Source organism: Amphiura filiformis, chromosome 16 (assembly GCF_039555335.1).
Source record: "Amphiura filiformis chromosome 16, Afil_fr2py, whole genome shotgun sequence".
Lineage (NCBI taxonomy): Eukaryota > Metazoa > Echinodermata > Ophiuroidea > Amphilepidida > Amphiuridae > Amphiura > Amphiura filiformis.
In genome coordinates this window covers 8,748,039-8,773,133 of record NC_092643.1, presented here as the reverse complement: position 1 = coordinate 8,773,133, position 25,095 = coordinate 8,748,039, and the positions used below count along the sequence as shown (strand labels likewise).

General features: G+C 36.4%; 1 protein-coding gene across 1 annotated transcript in view; it reads left to right on the top strand.

Annotated features, from left to right (window-relative positions):
* Positions 1-19,034, top strand: part of LOC140135499 (endonuclease/exonuclease/phosphatase family domain-containing protein 1-like) — a 60,518-nt gene extending 41,484 nt beyond the window's left edge. Inside the window, exons 5-8 of the mRNA XM_072157016.1 lie at positions 12,746-12,964; positions 14,683-14,737; positions 17,058-17,252; positions 17,973-19,034. Of these exons, the coding sequence (XP_072013117.1) occupies positions 12,746-12,964; positions 14,683-14,737; positions 17,058-17,252; positions 17,973-18,148 (645 nt within the window). The 3' untranslated portion in view covers positions 18,149-19,034. The remainder of the gene's footprint in view (positions 1-12,745; positions 12,965-14,682; positions 14,738-17,057; positions 17,253-17,972) is intronic.
* Positions 19,035-25,095: the final 6,061 nt, after the last annotated feature.

The following is a 25,095-nucleotide window of genomic DNA, read 5'->3' as shown; positions in this document are numbered from 1 at the left end:
CCTTCAAATCCAAAATTCAAAGTCCAACGCGTACAAAATCTTAAAAACGTACCAGTTCAAATGTTTGAATATAGAAACACCCAATATTGTTTTTTTTACAATATTGTTAAAAACGTTTTCCAAAATAAATAAAATACCCCTTGTGCAATGTTTATGACCCTTTCAGCGGAAATATTCACAATTGATAGGGTCCAAACAATTTGAAAATACCCCTTCAGCAAAATGCTTAAAGAAAACCCTGTTTTTAATATCAATATACAGTGGAAAGAAGAATTACGCATCACACACTACATGAAATTACAATGGAAACATAACATGCATAGGCAGATAAACCATGCCTGTGCAGGGACTTGAACCCCTGTATTGTGCTAGTGGATCACAATCCATGATTCTTTTTTCCCTGTATATAGTAGACAATAAAGAATAGACAACATTTTTTCTGAAAATTTACATTGTTCATAGTCTTTGACCCGTTAATTTTTTGGTGATACATGTACAATGTAACACAAAATCAATTCTTATTTGCTTAACTGGTCGGTCACACACTTAGGTTCTGATGGGACCAGGCTCAGGCAAAATGCTTAAACAAAGCCTTAAAAGCTTTATAAGCATGCTGACCTATATGAAGAGAAAAGAAAGAAACATCGTGCGACATTTTGAGTCACTTTACTTTAATATAGCCTCACAGATATTAATCTTTTGCCCAACATAATCAAATCTTGATTCAACAAATAACCGAGTGACATTTCTTGATTTATTTAATGCTCTTCATGCTACCCATAGGCTTCAACATAAAAAATCCTAAGTTTTGAGATATTTTCTCAAATTATCAAGAGCTATCTAAAGAACTACTGAACCAATACTAGGCTTGTTTGTACTCATTTTAATGCATTTTTCATACTGATTCCAAATATGGTAATGAAAAATTACAATTCTGAAATTTTTTGAAATTTTGATTAAAAAAATTTGTCGTCTGCAGTTGACACCTGCGTAGAGAGAGTTAAGGATCTGTTGTTTGTACAGTTATGTTCTGATTATTGCTTGTCACTCATGAACAATGCAGACGTTCTGATCAACAAAATATCTCACGGACATTTCTTGATTATTAAATTGCTTCATATAGATCAGAAAATATATGTTGTTCACATTGACAACTTCACAAGCAATATTCAGAAATAAACAGTTGAAAACTTATGTGCAAAGGCTCAGAGCAGAACTGAGGGGAGGAAATATACCTACAATCAACGAAAAAAGTCCTTGGAACGCTTGGCACACTCTGTCGAAATTCCGTGCAGAATTTCTTATGTTCATGGAAATGACCTATATTGTGTTTGGGAAGAAACATGACATCTACAACAATGATTTACCCTTCCCTCTCCCCATCAAGCAATGTTGGAACACATTGGGGAACCGCTGAAGACATTGGCATTTCTCAACATTGCACGGGGAGAGGGGTGACAGTTTTCCGTTATTTACACGCAAGCGTTCCAAGACTTTTTTCGTTGATTGTCTCTACCGAATGCAAAATATTTCATCTAAATTTCGTTATTGTGTCATAAAAAAAAACGGAATGTCGTATGAGCTTCAAATTGCACACGATTTGAGAGCGGATTATATGCTTTGTAATCATAATAAAATTTGTTGCTAAAGAATTTGGTTTATTTAGGAGTGGTCATTTTAAACACCCCCTATGCTAAATTACTCACGTTTCTTAATCATGGCTCTAAAATGCTCTAAAATGTCGTTTTTGTCCATAACTCAAAAACAGAATGTTGTATGAGTTTCATATTGCACCAGATTTGAGAGTAGATAATGTCCTTTTGAATCATAATAAAATTGTTGATAAAAATGTTGGGTTATTTTGGGAGTGGTCACTGAAAATACCTCCTATGCTAAATTACACAAGTTTCGTAATTATGCCCTCTACTGTAGCCAAATTTCGTTTTGTCTCAGTAACTCAAAAACACTACAAATACATTTTTTACAATATCACAATGTTTTGCAGCATGTTTCCAAAATATTTTCAATGTTATTAAAACTTAAAACATTTTGTACCCTTTATGATATAACCCAACATGTAAATGTTTTCTCTAAAACTTGTGTTCGCTGAGTATAGGCATATATAAATGTCTTCTGGAAAACTTGTGTATGCTGAGTATAGACAATGTCTATACTCAGCATACACAAGTTTTCCAGAAGACATATCCGAGCGAATCAGAACGATTATGATGTAACAATTTGAAACAACTCATTTCTGAATATTATTTATATTAAAACACGCTTTTGCCATGAGAAAAAACAAGAAAAGAAAAAAAAACCACAATTGAATATACTTTTTTTTTAAAGACCACCACTGGGACTCGAACCATTCACATCGGTCAATAGTCAAAATGTTATCAATCTGAGGACTAATCCGCTACGCCACGCTGCCATTTCGCAATCGAAGTAACAAGTTTTGTTCTTTTATAACTTTTATAGTAGTCAGGTATCGGGGAAATTGTAAACTTGTATAGAGTGCTTGCACGAAGGTCATGAGTTCAAATCATCATCCAGACACGCTCCATAAGATATGCTAATGCATGGAGTACAAAGAATTACTTTGATCAAAACCAGTTAAACAGGTGATTGGTATTGTACTCCGTGCATTTGTATGTCCTCTGGAGCGTGTCTTTAGGATGGTTTGAACTTTATGATCTTCCATGCAAGCACCCTATAGTAGAAACGGCAAAATGTATCAGTTTACCATAATGACAAAATGGTCCAAAATCGACATTTTATGTTTTTAGGCAGCATCTCACGAAGCGTCACGTTCGTTTACATTTGCTATACCAATTGAAAATGTTTTATTGCAAAAGGAATGAAACATTCGTTTCATATATGAAATTTGTTAACAGTTAAGTTTATTACCAATTTAAATTGAAATAAATACGCATAAACAACTCATTTCTGAATATTATTTATATTAAAATACGCTTTTGCGATGAGTAAAAAGAACAAGAAAAGAAAACAAGAAAACAACAATTGAATATACTTTTAAAAAAATACCACCAACGGGACTCGAACCACATCGGTCAATAGTCAAAAGGTTATCAGTCTGAGGACTAATCCGCATTTCATACGCTGCCATTTACATGATCAGTATCAAGTTTTGTTCTTTTATAGTAGTCAAAGGTATTGAATATAAACTTGTATTTTGAATTGAAAGAAATGGCAAATATATATTTATTTCAATTCAAAATGGTAAAGTGTTTACAAATTTCATATAAGAGATTAAGGTGTCATTCTTTTTGCATTAAAACATTCTCAATTGGTATAGCAAATGTAAAGTTTTAAATGACGCTTCATGAGATGCATTGCTTCAAAACATAAAATATCGATTTTGGACCATTTTGTCATTATGGTAAACTGATACACTTTGCCATTTCTACTATACAAGTTTACACTTTCCCCGATACCTGACTACTATAAAAGAACAAAACTTGTTACTTAGTTTGTGCAATGGCAGCGTGGCGTAGTGGATTAGTCCTCCGACTGTTAACCTTTTGGCCATTGACTGATGTGCACGGTTCGAGTCCCAATGGTGGTCTATATTTTTTCTTTAAGTGTATTAAATTGTTGTTGTTTTTTTATTTTATTTTTTCTCATCATAAAAGCGTATTTTGTTATAAATAATATTCAGAAATGAGTTGTTTCAAATTGTTACATCATAATCTTTCTGATTCGCTCGGATGTGCCTATACGCAGCAAACACAAGTTTTAGAGAAAACATAAATTTTATACGTTAGGTTATATCATAAAGGGTACAAAACGCTTAAATAACAATTCAAAAAACATTTTGGAAAACATGCTGCAAAACATTGTGATATTGTACGAAAAATGCATTTGTAGTGTTTTTGAGTTATGAGACAAAAACGAAAATTGACTCGGTATCATACAGAAGAGGGCCATAATTACAAAACTTGTGTCATTTAGCATAGGAGGTGTTGTCAGTGACCACTCCCTAAATAACTCAACATTTTTATCAACAATTTTATTAGGATTCAAAAGGATATTATCTACTCTCTAATCGTGTGCAATATGAAGCTCATACAACATTCTGTTTTTGAGTTATGGACAAAAACTACATTATAGAGCAGTTTAGAGCCATAATTATGAAACGTGTGTAATTTAGCATATGGGGTGTTTTCAGTGACCACTCCTTAACTAAACCAAATTCTATATCAACAATTTTATTATGATTGCAAAGCAAATAATCCCCTCTCAAGTCGTGTGCAATATGAAGCTCATACAACATTCTGTTTGTGAGTTATGGACAAAAACGACATTTTAGAGCAGTTTCGAGCCATAATTATGAAACGTGTGTAATTTAGCATATGGGGTGTTTCCAATGACCACTCCCTAAATAAACCAAATTCTTTATCAACAATTTTATTATGATTGCAAAGCATATAATCCCATCTCAAGTCGTGTGCAATATGAAGCTCATACAACATTCTGTTTTTGAGTTATGGACAAAAACGACATTTTAGAGCAGTTTCGAGCCATACTTATGAAACGTGTGTAATTTAGCATATGGGGTGTTTCCAATGACCACTCCCTAAATAAACCAAATTCTTTATCAACAATTTTAATATGATTGCAAAGTATATGATCCACTCTCAAATCGTGTGAAATTTGAAGCTCATACGACATTCCGTTTTTGAGTTATGAGACAAAAACGAAATTTATATGAAATATTTTGCATTCGGTAGAGACAATCAACGAAAAAAGTCCTTGGAACGCTTGGCACACTCTGTCGAAATTCCGTGCAGAATTTCTTATGTTCATGGAAATGACCTATATTGTGTTTGGGAAGAAACATGACATCTACAACAATGATTTACACTTCCCCTCTCACCATCAAGCAATGTTGGAACACATTGGGGAACCGCTGAAGACATTGGCATTTCTCAACATTGCACGGGGGAGAGGGGTGACAGTTTTCCGTTATTTACACGCAAGCGTTCCAAGACTTTTTTCGTTGATTGTAGATATACATGAGATGATGAAGGGGAGGTTACCCATAGTCGTATTTGTGTGTTAATTGCATCAAGTATGCTTACAATGTGGTTACAATATTTGCCAGCGAAGTGGATACATAACTCCTTGGTAACTGGATCACGCACCTTTTGGAATCGGTAGTGCATGCCATAGACTTTGTGTTGCGTTCGTTTTGATCGTGGTGCAGAACACAAAAGTGTGATCCAGTTGACATAGTGATAATCAGATTACATGTACGATGTAACACTTCGCTGACGAATAGGGTTAAGTCTAGGTTTAGTTTAAAGGAGAATGGTGCGATTTCATCACAAGCTATTTCTAGCTTGATTGCATGACCTGGTACCAAACCACCCACCCCATCTGACAGAAGTTCCATATATTCCTGTCTTGTTTTGTGAGAGCCAATAATGTACAGTTGAAAGTCTCATACATGTATGATACTCTGTGAGGAAAAGTGAGTTATAACCCACTTAGACACATTTTGTCTAACAAAATCCAAACAAAACATCTTTCTACAAAAAATTTTCACAGTATCAATTAAAAAATTAGGCCTTAAACACCAAAATCTCAACTGAAGAAAAAATAGTGGGGTGAGATTGTTGATCTGGTCTTGTCTTGTCTTGGTTGAGTCGGCAGGTTCAGTCACGTGTACTTTCACCAATGCTGCTCAAGCTGATATTGGCATGTCTAGCTTTTTATTCTGTTCTCGAAATTGTCTTAAGTGATCAAACCATCCTGCTTTAAGGGGTAGGGTATGAGCGTTTGGACAGTATTTATTGTGGGACATTAGAGCACATCAGACATATCGAATTGCATTCTGAATCGAAGAATGGCCTTCTGATATCAAATAATTTAGATTTTTGAAATTAGCAATGTAATACACATTTTATGGCAAATCATTAAAAATTGATATTTTTGATATTTAACAGTACTCGAAGTAAACTTTATAAATCTGATGATTTCTACCTAAAGTGTATGTAGGTGGGATGAAAAGCCGACGATCAATTGAAAAATTTGACCTTTCAGTATTGAAGATATGGATTTTTTTCCCAAAACACCAAAAAAAATTAAGTCTTCTTGGGAAAAAAATCCATATCTTCACTATCAAAGGGCAAAATTTTCAATTGATCATCGGCTTTTCCTCCCCGCTACATACACTTTAAGACTATATCATTAAATTTATAAAATTTACTTCGAGGACTGTTATATCTCCAAAATGTGAAAAATATCAAATTTTAATAATTTGTCATAAAATTTGTATTATATCGTGAATTTCATAAAATGAAAATTATTTGATATCAGAAGACATTCTTCAGTATTCAGAATGCAATTCGACAGGTCTGATGTGCTCTCATGTCCCACAAAAAATACTGTCGAAACATAATAAACGCTCATTTTAGATCCCTTAAAGTTGTAGGTTTGTTAAAAAAAACAGCAGCAAAGATCCAAGTATAAAATGCTGATTTTACTCCTATATATGCATCATATAGCTAATGCCTGCCATGCATATACGAGTAACAACTTACAAGGATGTTTTTTTAGAAACCAAATGGTTCCATAAGAAACCTCAAACTCTACTATAATTATACAAATGATACAAAAAAGTACCTCTGCCCTACTATCTAATGTTAGAGAGCATCCCTTCACTAGAGTTCTCACACTCTTGACTATGCCCCTACCTGGCGCCTACGCTCCTTAAGCACTATTTTGTATGCTTGACAGGTATGGAACGATCCTTATATAAACATGAAATAACGTGCTGGGTTTATTATTTGTTAGCGTTAACACTTGTCTGTTAATAGTATCTGAACTAACTGCACAGGCCATGAGCAATTGATATTACGGATATGCATAAAAGTGCAATATTTATGGATGTAATGTGATGATGACAAATGGGACACTTTACATCAAATGATATTACTATTTACATAACATTTCTGTATGACCAAAATATTAATATAGCTTTATTTTCACATTTGATAATATCCCTACACTTAAGGGATCTAAAATGAGCGTTTATTGGGTTTCGACAGTATTTTTGTGGGACATGAGAGCACCTCAGACCTATCAATTGCATTCTGAATACTGAAGCATGTCTTTCTGATACCAAATAATTTTCATTTTTGAAAATCACAATATAATACAAATTTTATGACAAATTATAAAAATTTGATATTTTTCAAATTTTGATATATAACAGTCCTCGAAGTAAATTATATAAATCTAATGATATACTCTTAAAGTGTATGTAGCAGGAGAAAAAGCCGACGGTCAATTGAAAATTTTGACCTTTCATATTGAAGATATGGATTTTTTTCCCAAAAGACCTAATTTTTTTTGGTGTTTTGGGAAAAAAATCCATATCTTCAATCTGAAAAGGTCAAAATTTTCAATTGATCGTCGGCTTTTCATCCCACCTACATACACTTTAAGTATAAATCATCAGATTTATAAAGTTTACTTCAAGTACTGGTAAATATCAAAATATCAATTTTAATGATTTGCCATAAAATGTGTATTAAATTGCAAATTTCAAAAAATCAAAATTGTTTGATATCAGAATGACATTCTTCGTATTCAGAATGCAATTCGATATGTCTGATGTGCTCTAATGTCCCAAAATAAATACTGTCCAAACGCTCATACCCCAGCCCTTAATTATAATACCAAATTTGAAATATACATGTAGGGATAGTAAAAATAGAAGTAATTAAGAAATGCGAATATATAGAATATAAAAAATAATTTTATAATGTTGCAGTACATGTTTGCTTGTGAAACTTTAAGCAGTTTTGAATGTGAATCCATTTAAAAACAAGACAGCCCTTCATAACACACATACATAAATCTGTACAAATCATAACACTTCAAATATTCATGTACAATATAAACATATCCAAGGCTCAGTTGTCAAAATTAAAGCTGTTAGTATGTAGACTTTCTACACTACCACCAGAATTCAAGATAGGTAAGGAATATGTGATCAAATTCAGTGGCATACATAGGTTGTAGGGTTCAGTTGGTAAGGGGGGAGTAGTGGCAAGCCAGCTTGAGGGGGTACCACGAATTGTCAGCAGTTTTCAATGGGATGTTTCAATATGTTCTTTTTAAGTTAATTGGGGGAACAGAGGTCCCATGTGTCCTATGATACTGATATCACCCGTTCAATGTTCAATAATGTCCAAGCAATATCATTTCTTAAGCCTATTCCTAGACCTAATCTTGCTGTAACCTTTAGTACCCTAACCCAGGTTTAGCCCTAACATAAACATTATTCCCAGTACGAACCCTAAAAAAGTAAAGGTAAAGGAGACGATCCTGTATAAACAGTGATCGGAGTGCCCATCTCTCTTTCATTGGCGATTGGGCCAGACTCCTCCATGTAATGTTGCTATGGGGGATCGCTACACCTCCTCCACAGCGAGTCTGTTACCTTCCCAGCATTTAAGAATGCTGGTACCCATTTGTACACCTGGGTGGAGAGGAATAATCGAGATAAAGTGCCTTACTCAAGGGCACAACATGATGGCATCACCAGGGCTTGAACCCGCAACCTTCCGATTATGAGTCAGAGCCTGTTCCGCTCGGCCACCTAACCCTAATCCTAAACTTAATCAAAGCCTTTTTCCTTTCCTGCTCTTTAGTCCCAGCCCTATCCCTAATATTGAACTATAACTATACTAAAGTATTCAATCACAATGCTTCACATAGTTCTAAATATCTTGAGGAACAAAAACTAAAATAAGAAATAAAATAGGAGCAAGGTATCTAGAATTCCAACTACATGTATGCTATATTTCTGAATTAATCTGTGTCACTTTATAAATTGAGAAACTAAGTAGACAGTTTGCCTTAGGTGAACCATCGTTGTTTTTCAAAATGCTCAATGTTTTACACAATTCTATCTATTTGCAAACCAAGCAGGGACAAAAACCTTCCTGTTTCTTGTATAATACGAGTCCATTATCCCGGACTGAATTGTGAGATTCATTATTGAGCTTAGAGCTTTAGTTTGGCATTGATTTTGTTAAAGCTTAAGATGTGTATTTTGTATTGAATAACCATGGCATTGATGTGGAAATGACAAATCTAAAGAATGGTGTATGAATGCCCTATCTACAAAAGCTTCCTTGTTTCAATTTTTTTGTATGTGTCCAATATAGAATGCAGAAAATTATCAAAGGTCTATACTGCCCTGCTCCCCTTGGGCCCGGCGGAGGGGGGAATTAACTTTGGAAGTGACGGGGATAGCAGTTCGAAACTAAGGGTCTTTCGGTGAGAGCCTAGACACCGAATAAAGTCAAGATTCTTACTCCACATCGCAGCGTGATGCGATGCTTTTAAAAATCGCAGCATCGCACAGTGAAATTAAAATGTACATTTGAAATTCATCGCGATGTTGCGATTTTTTAAAAGCACGTGGGGCCTGCATCTGCTTTTAAGGTCATTCTGCTGACCTTGATTTTTCAGTAGCCAATCACAAGCGCGATGCTATAAAGTTGAACAAAATCTAAATACATCGCGGACGGAAATTTCCACCGCGCGATGAGAATTTTCACCGCCGAGCTCGTAAAAACCTGGCTCAGATTTCAGTTTTTATAGCATCGCATCATGCAGCGATGTGAAGGTAAGAATCGGGCATAAGAGGAGTCTTTCAGAACGCCCCCAAAAAGGTTTTTTGCCATAAGACTGGGGAAAATCTTACCAAAAAAGTGTGTCTTTCCATGAGACTGGGAAAAATTTTGGGTCAAAATATAAAAGTTGAAACAATATTTTCAAAAAGTCATCAAAATTTTAAAAATTGTTGCAAATTTTGAAGAAAAATAATGAAAAAAACAAGGTAATTCGGCGAGAGATAATCAAAATTTTGTTGTTGAAAAAATGGGTTTTTTAGGTGAAAAAAACATAAAAGGGGGTCATTGAGTGAGAGGGAGTTCAATAAAACAAAAAAGGAGGTCATTGGGTGAGAAGGAGTTGAAAAATGGGGGTCAATTATGGCAGCACATCCCCATAACCCCCCCCCCCCTTCCCGGGGCCTGCTACAACAAAAGGAACCAACTGACATTTTGGCGGAATTGAGTTATTACCTTAGGGTGTTTAAGGGTAGTGATATTTATATCTTGGATGTCCAAGCAAACCAGTATCTCACCCAGAAACCAGAAAAATACCCCACTCAAAATGGGTCATCCTAGGGCAGCTATTGCCAATAGGGCCCGCTTGCTCTAAAACCTAAAAATGAAGAAACTAATATACAAGTGGAACAAGTAGAACTAGTGGCAAATGGTGGTCATAGACCACAAACCTAGCTGGGGCATGTTGGTGTTGTGGAGGTATCTGACCCCTACAAAATGTTCCAAAAATGCTCCCCTGGTCATGGGGTTTGTTTTCACCGAGTTTGAGTCCTGTACTCCTAACAGATGTCCAAAAAATTCAATTCTAAGATTTGACCCCAGATGACCTTTGACCTGACCTATGCATGATGTTCCATAATGTTCCCCTGGTCTTGAGGTTTGTTGTCACCATGTTTGAGCCCCGTACCTCTTACAGATATCCAGAAAATGAAATTCTATGATTTGACCCCAGATGACCTTTGACACCCTTGCACAGTGTTCCAAAATGTTCCCCAGGTCAGTAAGTTTGTTGTTGTGGAGTTTGAGCCCCGTACCCCTAACAGATGTCCAGAAAATGCATTTAGAAAATTTGACCTCTACATGACCTTTGACCTGACCCCTGCAAAATGTTCCCCTGGTCATGAGATTTGTTGTCACTGAGTTTGAGCCCCATACCCCTTGCAGATATCCAGAAAATGAAGTTATAAAGATTTGACCGGATAACCTTTGACCTGACCCCTGCAAAGTGTTCCAACACGTTCCCCTGATCATTAAGTTTGTTGTCACCAAGTTTGAGCCCCGTACCCCTTACAGATGTCCAGGAAATGCGTTTCTAAAATTTGACCTCTGCATGACCTTTGACCTGACCCCATAAAATGTTCCCCTGGTCATGAGATTTATTGTATCGAGTTTGAGCCCCATACTCCTTACAGATGTCCAGATAATGCAATTGTATGATTTTACCCCCTTAATGACCTTTGACCCCAATTCTGTGTGCAAGGTATGGGCACTGGGTATAGCCGATGCACATGTGTAAGTGACGTCATTGTGCTATGTAACATGTGGCAGAAGAAGCATTTTGAAGATATTTGGTTATATACCGAAAATGCCCCTTTAATGACCTTTGATCCCAATTCTATTTGCACCATATGGGCACTGGATATAGGCGATACATATGTGCAAGTTACGTAATTGTAGGGTGTAACATGTAGGAGGAGAAGCATTTTGAAGTTTGTTGCCAGAAGAAGAAGAAGAAAGAAGAATCGGAGAGCATTACAGTACCTAGCTGGGGGGTGTAAACCCCCCAGCTAGGTAAAAAGGTGAATACTGTGTCCTACTTTTTAGTATGCAGATCTGAACATTACATGTGAGGTTTAGTCCCAAAAGATTGTCAAAATTCTGATTTGATTTGAAATGTTGAAAAGGTAATGCTTTGCTTTTTGTTGAATTGAAATTTGGAGGAGCTTTCACTTATTTCACTCCTGAAGCAAATTTCTCAATTACTCTTCCTGAAACAAATATTTGAAACAACTATAATGCAGAAGAAAATGCTAAGTAAGATTTTGTTTGATTAGAAAAGGAAACAGATTGAGGAAGAATTAAGTGAGATGGAAAAATGAATGATGACGATGACATTGATGATGACGATGAATGAAGATGATGATGTTGATGATGATGATGATGATAATAATGATAATGATGATGATAATGATGATGATGATGATGATGATGATGATAATGATGATGATAATGATGATGATGGCAATGATGATGAAGACAACATGATAACATTGTCAGAGATGATGAACACAAAGTTTGCCAACATCAAGGTCAACTTCGGGGGCATTCAAAGAAAGGTACACTTTTTAGAAGTCCCACACCCTCTCCCTAAAAACATTAATTTTGCATATGGGCCTGGGCACAGATTCAGGTTTTTGAAGGGGCGGTTGAAGGGGCTCACTCAACAAAAATGTCAGTTTGTTGCCTGACATAGTTTATCACTTAGTCTATAGATACATGTAGGGAAGAGTCATGAAAGAGGATCTTGATTGCTACACCTATCAATGATCAATGTTAGTGCCTCCTGGCGTGTATGTATTGCAGTTGCTTAGTAAGTCATCTATTTAGAAGCAAATGGTAATTGCTCCTGACAGGTGATGTCATAACATTATTACATGTAGACTTCTTTAATATGTCATAGGATCATTAAGGATCATCAAAAACCTGTATCCCTTATTTGAAGAGTGTTTTACTTTATCTGAATTCACCTTTTCGATAATCCCATAAACATTTGCGTTTGGACTTCTGATGATGTATAATTGATGCACACAGCTTTACGGCGCACTTCACAGCATTGAAATGCACAATATACGATGTTAGCTTATGATGTGCACATTGGTGTGACGTCAGGTAACAACATCAAGATCCAAGCACACCGAATTACACACCGATTACATTTTACTAATTATTGTGAAGTTGTCTGTTCTTACTCTTCAGTTATGATAAAATTGTACATTGCACTGAAACAATTCGGTTTTCTCTTCGGTTTGATTGCATTTTAACCTAAATTGTAAACTGTTTTATTTCCCCTGCAGGGTGTAGAATACAATGGCTTTATTTGGGACAAAAGTCAGAACATTTCACTCAAAGATTCATCGCTTCTTCAGCCTCCTCACCAGGGGTCACAGTTCAGCTTTGCCAGGCAACCCTTTTTAGGTTTCTTCAAAACAAAGCAGCTTGATTTTGTATTGGTGTGTGTGCATTTAAAGGCTACAGGGTATGACCGGAGGTCAAAGGACAGAAACCAACTCATGGTAAGTAACACTATGGACCACAATAGCCTCATCCCAATGGCATAATCCAATAACCTCAATTACATAATCATAGTGCAGAATTGGACCTCAAGTTGCAGAGTATGAGTTTTTGTACCCAAATTTTCAAAGGTCATTCAATAAATGTACAAATGTATTGGAGTTAAGAACTGTGCCCCTGATAGATGAGCATGTTGTGGATCCTAGTGTAACTTGATATGTAATGGGCTTTTCCAGTTGTCACCCATACTCCCTGTGGAAGACGTAATCTTCATCTCCCACACAGATCACATACAGCTGTCAGCAGAAGTGTTCATTCAAATGAAATTTTTATTATAAATTACAATTAACTTAAACAGATGGGTTCAGTTTGGTTTATAATTTTGCAAAATGCACTTTCCTCCCAAGCAAAATGGACTCTTTGATCCAAAGAATATCAAAATCTATTCATAACCTCATATGTGATGCAGGAGACCCAATCAAACTTATTTATTTGCCAAAATGCAAATGTGACCTCAGAATATCCTACGCTCAGGATATTCGGTCCCAAAACAAAATGTTTAGATTTTTCACAATACCCTCAAAACAACTGATGTGCAGTCAATGACCTCTAACATGATCGGATCCACTCAGGCCAATTGTAGTAATTGAATGTGAACAATTGAAGAAAAAATGCAAAATAAGTAGTTGAAAAAAAGTAGAAAACATGAGAAAATGGTTATTTCAAACATGCACTATCTTCTCAGTCAAGTATGATAGAGGCACATGGATTGTCACATTATTAAACTCTCAATACATTGACATTGATATTGTGTATTTTCACAGTTATTTGCCGACTTTGCCCTGTGTTGATCAGATCATGTCATTAATGCATGATTATGTTTTGTTTGTTGACTGTACAAATAACCATATATACACAATACAGACCGCAAGAGAATTAAGGTACCATGTTCACCACTGCATATCCCAAACAAAGACAAATTGAAATAAGCAGTTAGTACCTGTACCCTTTAGCTCTGATTTCAGACCTAATTTGTTGGAATCGGTTGAGATCTAAAGAAACAGTGATCAGAAACCCAAGGAAGGAACGAAATCAAAAGTTGCACTTTAATATTCTAATCAATGGAAAGCATGGCGCTGGTTCTCTTGTTCAAGAATGATCTGTGTACAAATCAATAGGGCATCCAATGGAGCAATCTGCAACTTGTAAATTGGCATCTTCCCCTGGGATTTCTCCACCGATTCAAATTAATGAAGTCTTAAATCCAAGCTAAAAGATGCAGCTATTGACTGTTGGTTCTAATAATGACATATATCTGTGTCTATTTGGGATATATAGGGGTGAAAGTAACTTGAACCTTATAATTAGTTTGCAGTCTGTATAATGCGACAACATATTTGACATTTTGAACATACATTTAAAAAAATTTTAACTTCAATATGTTACTGCCATTTTGTTCCAATTTCCATTTCTTTTAACACAAACATGCGTCATAGTTGGTAGCTCTTGAAATTTGTAGTGTTCTTTCTATTGGAACTGTACAGGATGAGCTGAGTTATGCTAGAACAAAAAAAAATTACGCCATCAGCAAATGAAATCATGATAAAATCATGCCATTTGCATTCCCTGATGTGTGCATTAACCAACTAATGCTTCATATTTGTGTGTTTTTTCAGTTGCAAATTATTGATTTATTTTTCTTCGTATTTTGACATTGCAGGCTGAAATAACACAACTTCCTCAATTATCAGATGCCATCTTAGAGCATCTTCCAGGTAAGCTAATAGAAGGCTATTCCAGTTGAAATCCATACACCCCCTATGGAAGGCATGACCTTAATCTCCCACACAGGGGGTGTAGATTTCAAATGAGTCACCCATTCAGGTGACCCCATTTGAAATTCACACTCCCTGTGTGAAAGATTAAGGTCATATCTTCCACAGGGGGTGTATGGATTTTAAGTGGAATAGCGCAGTAGCAATAAAAAAAAATGCAAGAATAATGAAATCCATAAAACTTAAACTGTTGTTTTGTGTGAAAACACTACACCCAGCAAACACAAAACATTTTCCAGAAATTGTTTAAAATGTCAGGTTATGAAGAGTATAAAACCTTTTAGAATACATTTTGATTTTTTTTATGCAAAACATTCTAACATAAACATAAAATGATGGCAAAATGTTTGCCAAAAAATGTTTTTCAATAACACATTGACAACATTCAAAAGTGTTGTTGCAGTGGGATTTTTTTAATGTTAAATGTTTAAATATGTTTTCGTAACCTTTATATAGCCCAACATTTAATTGTTATTATTAAAACATTTTGACCAAACCAAAACATGTTTAATGTTTTAAACAAATGTTTGCGTTTGCTGGGTAAAACTTTTAAAGGGTAAATAAAGGCTCAAAAAATTGGATCAAGCTCAAGCAAGTTGCATTGAGCCAGAAAGCTAAATGGTATCGAACAGAAAACTAAAAATCAACCTATTGAACAAGAAAAGAAAGCCACCTTCTCCTAATCAAGTGAACAATTTACTTGTAGCTTTGGGGTCAAGAGAGAGAATGTTAATCTGATTTCAAATGTCATGGAAGAATAATTGAATTGAACTCTACCAAAGTATCATTAAACTCCTGTCAACATTGACATTGAAAATACTGCAATAGATAGTGATCATTAGGCCGACTTGTATGACCCATAGGGCTATTCCAGTTGAAATCCATACACCCCCTATGGAAGACTTGACCTTAATCTGCCACACAGGAGAGTGACTTTCAAATGGGGTTACTTGAATGGGTGACTACATTTAAAATCTACACCCCCTGTGTGGGAGATTAAGGTTATGTCTTCCACAGGGGGTGTATGGATGTCAACTGGAATAACCCATTGTCTTTTCTCCACCCACATATCCTATATAGGATATGAAATGGAAGCATAATGTCACAGAAAGCTAGACAGATTGTTTCTTGCTAACACAGGTCTCAGTATTGCATTCAGTTATGTTCTGGTATATATATATATAAAAGTGTGTGGTAGATAGAGTGTATAGGAGAAATTGGTCCTGTAATTTGCGGCTGTTCAAAAGTAGGGACAGGGAGGGGGCATTTTTTTTAAAGTCGGTGTTTGGGCACCTTTTAATATAGAAAAACCAAAAATGAAATCTTGTACCATAATCTCTACATGTATCTGGTAATTATCAGATTTAAAAGAGCATTTTGTGATCCTCATCCCCCCACTTTTCCACTTTCTCAAAAAAATTGAGATTTTTATACCACTGGAAACCTCTAATGTTTATGTTCCAAACATTTCTTGCAGATTAATTCGTTTAGCAAAAATATCGTCAAATTTGAATTTCGTTCTGGTGTACCAGTACGAAATTACAACACTGGCCTATGGAGCAGTGTAATACACATAATCATGCATAACTCGCAAACGCAAAATCGGAATCAACTGAAATTTTGGGAACAATCTTTTTTCATGGATATCTACTGAAAAATGTCATAAAAAGAGGATGCTAGGATCACGAAATCCTGCTTTAATTGGCAACACCTAGATTCAATTCAGATGGAGAATTTAGAATTGGGTAGGTGAACCATAAGAGAAGTATGTGTACTGAAGAGTCGTACCTGTACATGTAGCACAGAGTCAGTTTTTGAAAAGGGTGGGGTGTTAACTATCCCAACTTGTCCGGGAGTTCTAATGGACCCCAGTAGAAATAAGCTCCACATACAGTCTGTCCACCTAGAAGTACAAAGTGAATAGACCTCGGAAACTGGAGGTATGAGAATAATTATTTCAGTGCAATGCTTCTTTGGCGCGCCAACTGCTGCACGATTTGCGCGTTGCGTTCGTGTGTGACGCAAAGCATCGACTTCCGATGCCACAGATTTGGTTTGTACTTCTATATGGACAGACTGTAGGCTTTCTTGGGTTACCCAAGGTTGTCAAACCCAAACAAATCAATAAAAACTGAAAGCAGAAAGCCTCAAGTTACACACTTGTTCTGGACTTCATGTGGTGCTGACCACCCTGCCACCATGCAACATCTATCTTCAGTACTAATAATTATCAGTACTCTTTCTTTTGCATTCTCCTCAGATGAACGTGACATCCTGATAGCTGGTGATTTCAACTTGGACCCATCAGCAGAGCATTTTCAGTGGTTATCTAATGCTGGCTTTACCAAGGTGCTTCCATCTAGTTCCTATACGAATATCAGTACTAAAAACATGGAAGGATCACAGTGTTATGATAACCTATGGCTCAGCCAAAAACTACATGGCATTCATACTGGTGAGTTGTTCAACAAAAAATGGAGGCTTAAAGCCACATTTTGAAAAGCAGATGTGGAAATGAGAGTATAAATTGACTAGTAGATACCAGTAGTTATCCTACTAATGCAGACTTTGCATATTGGATGGCTTCAGGGAAGGTTAGCCCAATCCCTGTAGACTACAGATATGTTTTATATGTTTTGAAATGGAAATTATTTTTGCCATTCTATTATTTTGAATTATGTTGCTCAGAATTTTTTTGGCAGATCTAATTTGCATATCATGGGATTACAAAATGTTGTTACCCTGTCATGTTATGTGAGTGTATTCGATATGTTTGTTAGGATTGACATTTATTCCTCCTAATGATTGGAGTGATGTTTCTCAAAATTCCATAACCTCAGTGGATCAGGGGTCCATTTAACTAAACTTTTAACCCTTCGTAACTCAGGTAACCGTTCGTAAAGTTATGAATACACAATACTTGACGTAACTTTACGAAGGGTTTCTGTAGTAAATCCCTGTTACTTACGAAGGGTACCATTCATAAGTATGTTTAGGAACTTTATGACTGGACGTAAGTTACGAATGATTTTGAGACATACAAAGCTTTAGTGAAAGGGACCCCTGGTCATGTCACATATCTGTGCTTTCAATGAAGTTACATGCGTTTGAAGTATCACTGTATCAGAATTACTAATATTATTATAACATCTGTATTTCTGTCATATTTTTTCAGGCAAATTTGGTGTTATACGTGAAGGTCTTACCCATCCATTCATCCCAGATGGCTGGACATGGGGTGGCCTAGTCTCCGACCACTGCCCTGTATGGGTGGAGTTCTATGCAGACTGTGACTATGATACTGACATGAAAGGCATCGCCAAGAGACTATCTGGAATAGATTTCTACTGAAGTGTAACATACGTCATACGTACAGTATTGTCCATATTTATGTGAGTTTGTAGTGTAATAAACAGCATAAAATGGTGTGCAAAACTGGTTGACTGCTAGCATCATGCAGTAAACTCTTACAGCAATTTTGGAGCAGCATATTTTGACTTTCCAGATTTGTCTTGTTGTCTTTGAGTTGAGCTGAGATACCAGTACAGTAAACCATGTTGGCAGCTGATGTGATGATCTTATAGAAGGAGGAATTGGATTGGGCTTCGTAACATAGCAGTACAGATGTCCAGTCGTGATTACAAAATAGCCTCTCAGTGAAATTGCTGCGATGCCAGTACATTAAACCATGTTGGCAGCTGAGATGATCCTATATAGAAAGAGAAATTGGATTGGACTTCGTAACATAGCAGTACAGATGTCCAGTCGTGATTACAAAATAGTCTCTTGGTGAAAATGCTGCAATGCCTCTGTGTTTTGTACTTGGCAAAGGCACTTTACCTGTATCGTCTGTTTCCACCTATAGTCTGTTTCATCTCAAGTTGAGAGTAAAGCCATGTTGGATTTTGCAGTGGCAGATTTAAATTGCTCGTACTAATCTAATTCCATGTGGGCATATACACATGCATAGAAGGATAGTTTATCCATATGCTGGTGATGTAAACGCACCGATTCACTGCAAAATTACACATGGCTTTACTCTCAACTGAGGTGAGATACATTATATAATTGTGTTGTGGGAATGTACAGTAATAATTTCAAACGAATGAACACAGTGAGGAATGCCTGCATTCCAGTCACTCAGCCATGACAACACACCCACGGTGCAGTTACTGGACGCACACTGGATGCAGCTGATGCATGTAATAGAGGCCGTCAGCCTTTCGTCATCTTGTGGGTACAATTCCAGATATGACAAATAGCAGCGATAGAAATGGAACAAAAAAGTGTGTGACTGTTAAGTGTCTCAATTTATCTTAACTGTGATCATAGATGAATGAATGGCTTTTCAGCATGTGTGATCTAAATTCCAAGAAAACTAAAGTGACATCGCCAGTGCAAGCTGGCCTTGCAGTATTTCTACTGAATTAACTTTGTAATCAAGGTAATGGCATTTAAAATAAAAACACAATGGGCTATTCCATTTAAATTCCACACTACCCCTGTGGAAGATTTAGCTAATGTCTTCCACAGAGGGAGTATGAATTTCAAATAGATTGGACATTTGGGTAACTTCCATTTGAAATACTCATTCCAGTTGTGGAAGATGTATGTAAAGCTATAATGCAGGGGGAGTATATGGGTTTCAAAATGATTAACCCTGACCAATTACATTTGAGAAACATACTCCCTCTGTGGAACTTATTTCCAAAATCTTCCATAGGGGGAGTTTGGATTTCAACTGGAATAGCCCGATTCCCTTTACAAGACTTACACTGTAAAGCATGAAATGCTTGTGTGCATTGAAAATTTTACGAATTGGTGAATGCTGTTGATTTGTAAAACTTTCCTGCACACAAATATTTTCTCTTCCTACAGGTATTTAAAGGAGTATTTTCGTGATCCTAACATACTCTTTTTATGACATTTTTCAGTAGATATCCATAAAAAAAATTTATTCCCCAAATTTCAGTTGATTCTGATTTTGCGTTTGCGAGTTGTTCATGGTTAGCAATAGAGGGTACATCCGTGTTCTATAAGCTGCATATCCTATCAACGACTGCTATACCTTGTTTAGGACTTTCAAAAGAAGTACCTACATGTGCAACCATGACTGTTTCAAACTAACCCAGCCAAAGTCATGCAGGTAACTCCGAGGTCATGCATTGAATTGGTTTGAATGAGGAATACTACATGAAACGGCGCCTTTTGTTAGAATTCCCACATGAGTGAAGTGGATAACCTCTGTGTGTTACACTGATCCATAGGCCACTGTGTTCAAATTCGATGACACTTTGCTAAACAAATTAATCTGCAAGAAATTTTTTATACATAAACATTATGTAGCCAGAGGTTTCTAGTGGTATAAAAATCTCCAAACTTTTTTTGAGAAAAGTGGGCTGTGGATCACAAAATGCCCCTTTAAGGAAATGTACAAATCCCTGAATTTCGATGATGCAGAAATTTTAAATTTTAATGCCATGAAAATAGCATGCATTACAGCACTTCAATTGTGTATTGCTTGATTAGGCAGTATGCTGTTGCTGGGCTGCTCACATGATCTGCCTATAGTTGCCAACATTATCAAGTCCTGTCCCATTTGCACATGTTGACAGCAAGCACATTATCCTTGTCATGTGATCTGCTGATAATCAGCAACTGCATCCTAAGCCCAGAGACCTCGGAACAAATGAAATTCCAGAAGATTGAACTGTAGCAAGGTGATTTGTCCAATTTTGTCATCTTTCAAAGAGAGAACTACATCAGGAGTGTTTATCTTCAGAAGGATGAAATTAGGACGCTGAAGATGATAATCGTGTTGGTGATCTACTTATGAACTTCCCATCAGCCTTGCCCAATTTGAAACGATTCGTGGTGAGCATGTTATTCCAAGCAAAAGGAATTCTGCTTGAAATTTTGTATAATCAGTAAATAATATCATGCAGCTGATTAGAAATGGTTAGAAAATCAATTAGAGTAGGTTCTTGTGGCATGTAAAGTGAAAAAAGTGCAATGAAAACATAAATTGACAAAATACCATTCACCGTTTATATCGGGCAAAAGTTGTATTTGATTCAACATGCCTGATGTAAATGTGGTATAAGGTATCAGACTAGGTCAGTATAATAATCTTGCAGATTGTATAGTTGCTAAATCTGCAATCATCCATCATTAGCATTTTAATTAACAATTACCATATTTATAGGGAAATAACTATCACTATGCTAATTATATGTCAAATTATGCATGCATATTTTTCATTGTAAGGGCAAAGTATTTTGAGATTTAAATTTTCTAAAACTTGAAACATAGGTATTGTGATCAGCACCATTGTACTTTCTTTTTTCTGTAAAAATGTACCCAACAAATAACAAATGTTTATTATCTCTTTAGTAACTCATGCTTTTTTGCTGTCGTAGTGTGAGGTCAAAATCAATTGTTGCTTGGTCAACTGGTTCACGCTATCTTTGGTTGGAACAACAATCAAAATGATCACAAGACTAAGTCAGTGAGTTGCTAACAGGTGTGCAAACCAAGTGTGAACTATTAACTAAGGTATGACGTATTCACTGCAAATAGATGATGTGACGTGTGACGTCATACCAAACAGATGGTTGGCAGTTGTCATTGGTCTTTACTTTCCAGTATGCACACACACATCCTGTTTTGTTTGAGGACCTGTACATTTAAAACTATTACTGAATTAGGTGAATGCCAATAAGGCAGTTGAAAAATGAAGTCATAATATTGTGTTCTGTCCAGCATATCAATAAACCATAACCCTGCATACCTTTGTTTATGAACATTGCTGTCACATCATCTATACTCTGACCAGAAGGCAGGCCTCTAAACAAGTTGGACAGGGTAATAACAGGCAACAGGGGTAATAGCCCTTTTTAAGAATGATGGCCACAATAGGAGGGTGCTGTTCAGTTTGGGTAACATATGGGAATTCAAAAGGCTTTAACCAAACTAAACACCGCTCTCCTATTGTGTCCACCATTCTTCAAAAGGCTAATGTGTGATGTGTGTGTAACTTGAACACATGGATTTCTTTGATCCTAGGAATGAACTACATGACCAAATTCGCTGCTGTAGTGCACATTAGTAATCATTGGTTACTGGTTTAAGCCTGGGCTTACACACCTGTTCCGAAGTATGATATGCTATAGGCTTTGTCTTGTTATCATTTTGATCAGAGGTTCGTAACAAAGAAAGCGCGAGCCGCGTGGCCTAGCGACGGTCATATTCTAGCATGCACTACGCCAGTGTATAACTCCTACTTGTTTAGAGCTGATCACAGTATCTTGATATTGATGGTTGATATGTATAGCTTCAATAATGGGCTATTACACTTGGAATCTATACACCCCCTGTGGATGACAAAACCATAATCTCCCACAAAAGGAGTGTGAATGTCAAATGTGATTACCAAAATATGTGACTCCATTTGAACCGAGAAAAAGAGATAGAGAAGGGACACTCCTTACAATTAACGTGCAGGCGGCCTACACCGACGTGAAGACAGTCCAAGAGTCACATTTGCCTAGTCTTGGGCGCGGGCCAGACTGTATGCGGTTATAAACGAGGAGTGTAAGGACCAATAATTAACTGGTTGTGTAGGAGACTAGTCCAAGAGTCACATTTTCTGTCCTCTGCTGTCCTCCGGAGTGTCGCGGGCCTGATTTGAAATACACCCTCTGTATGGGAGATTAAGGTCATGTCTTCCATAGGGAGTGTATGGATTTCAACTGCAATAGCTCATTATGCAAACAAAGCAGATTTCTGGAAATAATAGTGAGAAAGTTTTAAACATCAACATCATAACTAAAATAATGAACACTGTCTATGTAAGCACATCAATGCATGAAATAAATTGTACTAATGTACAATGCAGTATTTCTTTTTCACATGAAATTTGAATTTGTAAAAAAATATATATGCAAGCAATATAAATGCAGCACTCAAACAGTAATGGCTGAAGAAAAAAACTTTAATTTTACGAAAGTTTTTTGTTAAAAAAATTGAAAAGTTTGCATGAATCTGGTTAAAATGTGATGTAAAATGTGTCTTAGTGTAACAATGATTGTGTGACTGATGGATCACATATAAATAGAATAGAATCTGGACTCCCTACACTGCCCTGTACCTTGGTACCCACAGGTATGGGAAAAACGGGGGGTACTTGGGTACTTGTAGATACTTTAGATTTATGTGAAAAGTATGTAAAACTATATTTTTGGAAAGGAAATGAGTCAAGGAATGATATCAAATATTGTTAAAAATCACAAAAATACACTTTTTATTCTCATACAACTTTTAAACAAAAACAGTTTGGAATTTTTTCAACTAGAGTCTTTTCGAAATGTTGAGGAACACATTTGTAAAAAGCAATTTGTCACTATATTCAGCAAAATATTGCACATAATGGTACATTTTTGTGTTTCCCGCACCAAAATGCGGAAATAATTTGGAAATCTGAGTGGCATTTCCACGCCAATCTTTGTTATGTTTGCTTGCTAACATATGTGACTTGACAGAGTTCTACCTGCTCGCACCATGTCACATAATGCAAATCTCTCACATAATCACAAAATTTTGAATTCACACATTCTGGACTCACATTTCCCGCCAATTTGTGTCAGCTGTCTTGAAAATTTAATTTTACCAGTTTCAAGTGAACGAATACATATCTTAGTATTTATAAGTATCAAGAAGTCTCAAATTCAGGTGTGGATGAATGTGTCTCACCTTATTCTGCCCTTACAGCATAGATCATAAGATAGTTTGATGTTTTACCCTTTTCTACCATCTGAGGAGCAATTTTGGTGTAGCGATTCATGCTGCTACAAATATGTGCCACAGCAACAAACAACACCAGAATCTCAAACATGACAATCTCCCACAGGAGCATGGTGGCCGAGCGGAACGGGCTACGACTCATAATCGGAAGGTTGCGGGTTCGAGCCCCGGAGACGCCATCGTGTTGTGACCTTGAGAAAGGCACTTTATCTCGATTACTCCTCTCCACCCAGGTGTGAAATGGGAAGCTGTTATGAATACTGTCCATTGAGCGCCGCCCAAAGGTGTGAGCATGCCTTGGGCATTGTATGGCAGCTGACATATTCTAACGACGGCGGAATAAATGTAAATCGCTTTGGTACATGTTCACATGTGAAAGGCGCTGTATAAATTGCCAACATTTTTAAAAATTTATTTCAAAGAGTTAACCCCAATATACTTCTACACGCAAAGAATGACATTTGAATGTGAAAACTCATGTTGCACAACTTGAGGTTAAACTTGAGCTTGGTTGATTAATAGAGGGTCATTGAGCTATGCCATTGGGTATGAGGTCATTATGACTTATACTGAAATGTTAAGACCAACACAGTCCTAATAGAGCAGTGGCGAACCGAAAGTAGCAGTGGAGACCGGAAACTGTGTTGTCACAAAAAATGTTGGCATTTATACAGCACCTTTTATATGTTTTACGTGTATCAAAGTGTTTTACATTTATTCTGCTGTTGTTAGAATATGTCAGCTGCCATATAACGAACGCCTAAGGCATGCTCATACCTTTGGGCAGCGCTCAATAAACAATATTCCTAACAGCTCCCCATTTCACCCCTGGGAAGAGAGAGGCAAGTAAAGTTAAGCGCTTTGCACAAGTGCACAACATGATACGCTGGGGCTTGAACCCGCAATGCACTGTACCGGCTGTACCACTGGAAATAACACAATGCAAAAACATCAGACTATTATATACTTGTCCTTACTTATACTTTCAGTCATATGAACAGACACAGCTATTAATATAATGCACTGAGATTTATACAAAATATATCAGATATTTTGTTTCTATACAGGTGCATTTCTCGTGATGGTCAATTTATAAATATTATATTAATTATAATGTACCAGCAAATTAAAATTTACTTCTAAATTGTTTTTAACCACAACTCTTGGCAGCTTGCCTAAAGAAACAATGCATGATAAACTATAGCGTTTAAAAGTATATATTATATATGAGCAAAAATGCAAAACTACTAACAAAAATGTGCTTGAAAGCAATACTATTACATGTACATATAGTACAAATTTAATTTGAATGAACACAGCACATGATATGACCACAATGGTATTTTAAAGTACAACTTTAATGCGCAAGCTTGCTACTATGATAATACTAGCCTATCGCAAGAGATTTGGATTCACTACTGCGTTATGCGCATGTGTGGGCGTTCATCACACAGTGTACATGGACAATTGTGACGCTGTTGGCAGCTGTGTTCATA